Source organism: Poecilia formosa, unplaced genomic scaffold, assembly GCF_000485575.1.
Source record: "Poecilia formosa unplaced genomic scaffold, Poecilia_formosa-5.1.2 Scaffold527, whole genome shotgun sequence".
Taxonomy (NCBI): Eukaryota; Metazoa; Chordata; class Actinopteri; order Cyprinodontiformes; family Poeciliidae; genus Poecilia; species Poecilia formosa.
In genome coordinates, this window is record NW_006800466.1 from 180,644 (window position 1) to 183,695 (window position 3,052).

At 38.0% G+C, this 3,052-nt stretch overlaps 1 protein-coding gene across 1 annotated transcript in view; it reads left to right on the forward strand.

Annotated features, from left to right (window-relative positions):
• Window positions 1–2,182, forward strand: part of slc7a11 (solute carrier family 7 member 11) — a 58,387-nt gene extending 56,205 nt beyond the window's left edge. The window contains exons 10-13 of the mRNA XM_016664912.1: window positions 274–370; window positions 479–628; window positions 1,076–1,250; window positions 1,735–2,182. Of these exons, the coding sequence (XP_016520398.1) occupies window positions 274–370; window positions 479–628; window positions 1,076–1,250; window positions 1,735–1,790 (478 nt within the window). The 3' untranslated portion in view covers window positions 1,791–2,182. The remainder of the gene's footprint in view (window positions 1–273; window positions 371–478; window positions 629–1,075; window positions 1,251–1,734) is intronic.
• Window positions 2,183–3,052: the final 870 nt, after the last annotated feature.

Genomic DNA, 3,052 nt, shown 5'->3' on the forward strand with positions numbered 1-3,052 from the left:
ATTGAAGTTCATGACAGGTGTTATGTCATGTTTATGACAGTGTCATGACAGTCTTATTCACACCCCTTCAAATAAAGTGTTACCGTTTGATGTGAAAGTGTTACCTGAGGATGTGCCCATTTTCAGTTTGCATTGAGTCCTCTTTGAATACACTTTGAGTACACATGGACCTCTGTGGAGTGAAGTATTCCCAAGTATGTGGGAGCATTTACGCTACTGTCAAACTGTTCCCATTTCTCTATGTTTATATGAGTTGGTGTTTGTGTTATCTAGAATGTTCTATGTAGCTTCACGTGAAGGACAGCTTCCTGAGGTCCTGTCTATGATCCATGTCCGCAGACACACTCCACTGGCTGCTGTCCTTATACTGGTCAGTGCACTTTCAGTTCTTGTTTTTTCTTCAACAGACAATACTGACATTATCTCCTGTATGTCATCTCATGTTTTAATAACAAGTTGTATGTATCTGAATTTGCAGTATCCCATGACCATACTCCAGCTGTTTGTGGGGGACATTTATAGCCTTCTTAACTTCATGAGCTTTCTGCGGTGGCTGTTTATTGGTGTGGTGGTTCTGGGTTTAATCTACCTTCGATATACCAAACCAGATCTCCCCCGACCCTTTAAGGTCAGTGTCACAATATTTTAACCAACTATTGTTGCACAAAGTTTCATACATGATGAAGTTTCATGCATTTTTTAAGTAGATCTTTTGCTGATTGCTAAGAGTTTAAATTGCCAAGTCCTGCAGCTTTGCAGGTCCCTTAGTTGGTCCATATGCCTTTGAATGTTCGGGTTTTGTAGTATTAGAATACTACCAATACTACTATTGGTAGTATTCTAATAATTAGAAAACTTTCAAACTTTCAAACTTTCAAACTGTAGGCTCTTTTTGAGTCATTCAAAAAGACAGTCAGTGCCAAGAATAGACCTAATTCCCCTTCTGTGGTATTTTTGTTCATTTTCTAAGAAATATTGTTCTTCTGATCTGCAAATGCAGATCATGGGAACTCTGAAACCACATCAGTGTAAACATACATCATATTGCATCAGTTCCATCTTGTCTCGTCCACAGGTGCCACTCTTCATCCCCGTGGTGTTCTGTTTGACATGTTTCTTCATGGTCTTCCTGTCACTGTACTCAGACCCGTTTAACACAGGGGTTGGATTCGCCATGTCCCTCACTGGCATCCCTGCCTACTACATTTTTATTTACTTCAGCAGACCAAGGTGGCTTCAAAAAGCTTTAGGTAACTCAGCACAAACATCCATTTAATATGATGGCTTCTTTGCAAAATGAATGTCTGTCATGATAGTGTGGCTCACATGTGATTCTTGGATCTTACGGTTGTGTTCCCCTGAGCCAGTGAGAGCTGAGGGAGTATGCAGGGTCAGGGATGCTCTCATGAACTATCTGGTCTTCATAGAACTAAAGCAAGACCTGTATGGCCTGAGAGATGTTAATGCCAGGGACAACAGTCATTTAAAACTTTAAAGACACCATTGATAAGGTTTCCCCTGTTAATCTTTGATATTTTTGTCCTTTGTCACTTGATACCAAGACATCTCTACATCAGGCATTGAAAGAATTCATTAACATGATCTAAATAAAGTATAGATTGCTTTGATGAGCTCTGCAGAATTAGTTTTGTCTATAAATGTGAACGGAACATTATTGCTTGGTTGTGAAATGGAAGGAGTTATTTGTAAGCTGTTTTATTTCTGTACCAACAGATTCCTTCAACAGAACGATGCAGATCATCCTGGAGGTAGTACCTGCTGACCAGTAGTAGTGGAGAGTTTCGCTTCAGCTGAGGAATGATGAAAGACAAGTCTTATGTCAAATATGGCTGAGTTAAACATATATGTTTGTTTTTACGTTAATCATTTTGTATTTTGTATTATATTTTAGTTTAGAGTAAAAAAGTTAGAGTAAAATCATGTGATATTATAGGACCTTCCATGCACTGAAACACAATAATTGCTAATGGGTTTTTTACAGTACTTATTAGAATGATTTATCTCAGAAATTAGCAATATAAACTGGAAGTCTAAATAACCACATATTCATATTTTTATTTATTAGTTTTATTGACAATTTACCAGAAAATAAATGTCTTAACATGAAGATTTTCTCCAAGCAATTGGTCATCATATCTCCCAATAAAAGCGTATGAACATGGAGAATTTTCTCTGTCATTTCTGAAAACTTTATTCACAAGTTTGAAACTCATGTCTGTGTAGTTGCGTGTCTGTGACATTTTGTTAATATTTGTTTAAATGTTTCTTGCATTTGCCTTATTTTCCAGACTATACGTTGCACTCTTTCATAGTTTGGCTGGTCCTGCTACTTATAGTCAGGTGTGACTTATATGTGGGTTTTTTTCACTTCATGATGCATTTTTTTTGATTGATGACTTAAACGTGAATTCATACTGATTGACGTGAAGCAAGGAGGAAACATTACTGTCTGCTTCCACAAGGAAAGCTAAGTTAGATTGGTGCTTGAAGAGCGTGCTGCTGGAAGAGACAGGGCAGCTACGTCTCCACACCTGACTTGTTGCCAAGGAGATGGAAATGAATAACTTTGCAGGCGAGCATTCTTGGTGTTACCTGCTTCTTGCAATCCAAACTCTTCTCTATCAGAGCACAGACATCAGTTCGCCGGAAACTTCGAACAGATTTTAAACCAAAGTTGACATTTTCTCTTGAGTTTGCTGAAAAGCAGGAAGCTGAACACAGCATGTCACTGGATCATATGTTTAACATGAATAAAGCCCACCTCATGTTGGACAAGTTATGCATAAATGTGACTTATGTATGGTTTTTTCCTCTTCATGATGCATTTTTTGACTGATGCGACTTATTCTACGGAGAGACATAATGCGTAAAATATAGTAATTTAAGAAATTTTTCATTTTGAAACTATGTCACTGAGACTGACTTCCTTCACCATGTTCACACCACACTGACTTAGTTTCAAAGTTTTCAGATTCAGCTTGTGTATGAACGGTGCTACGTCTGTCTGTTCTCCATCTGTGTTAGCATGCAG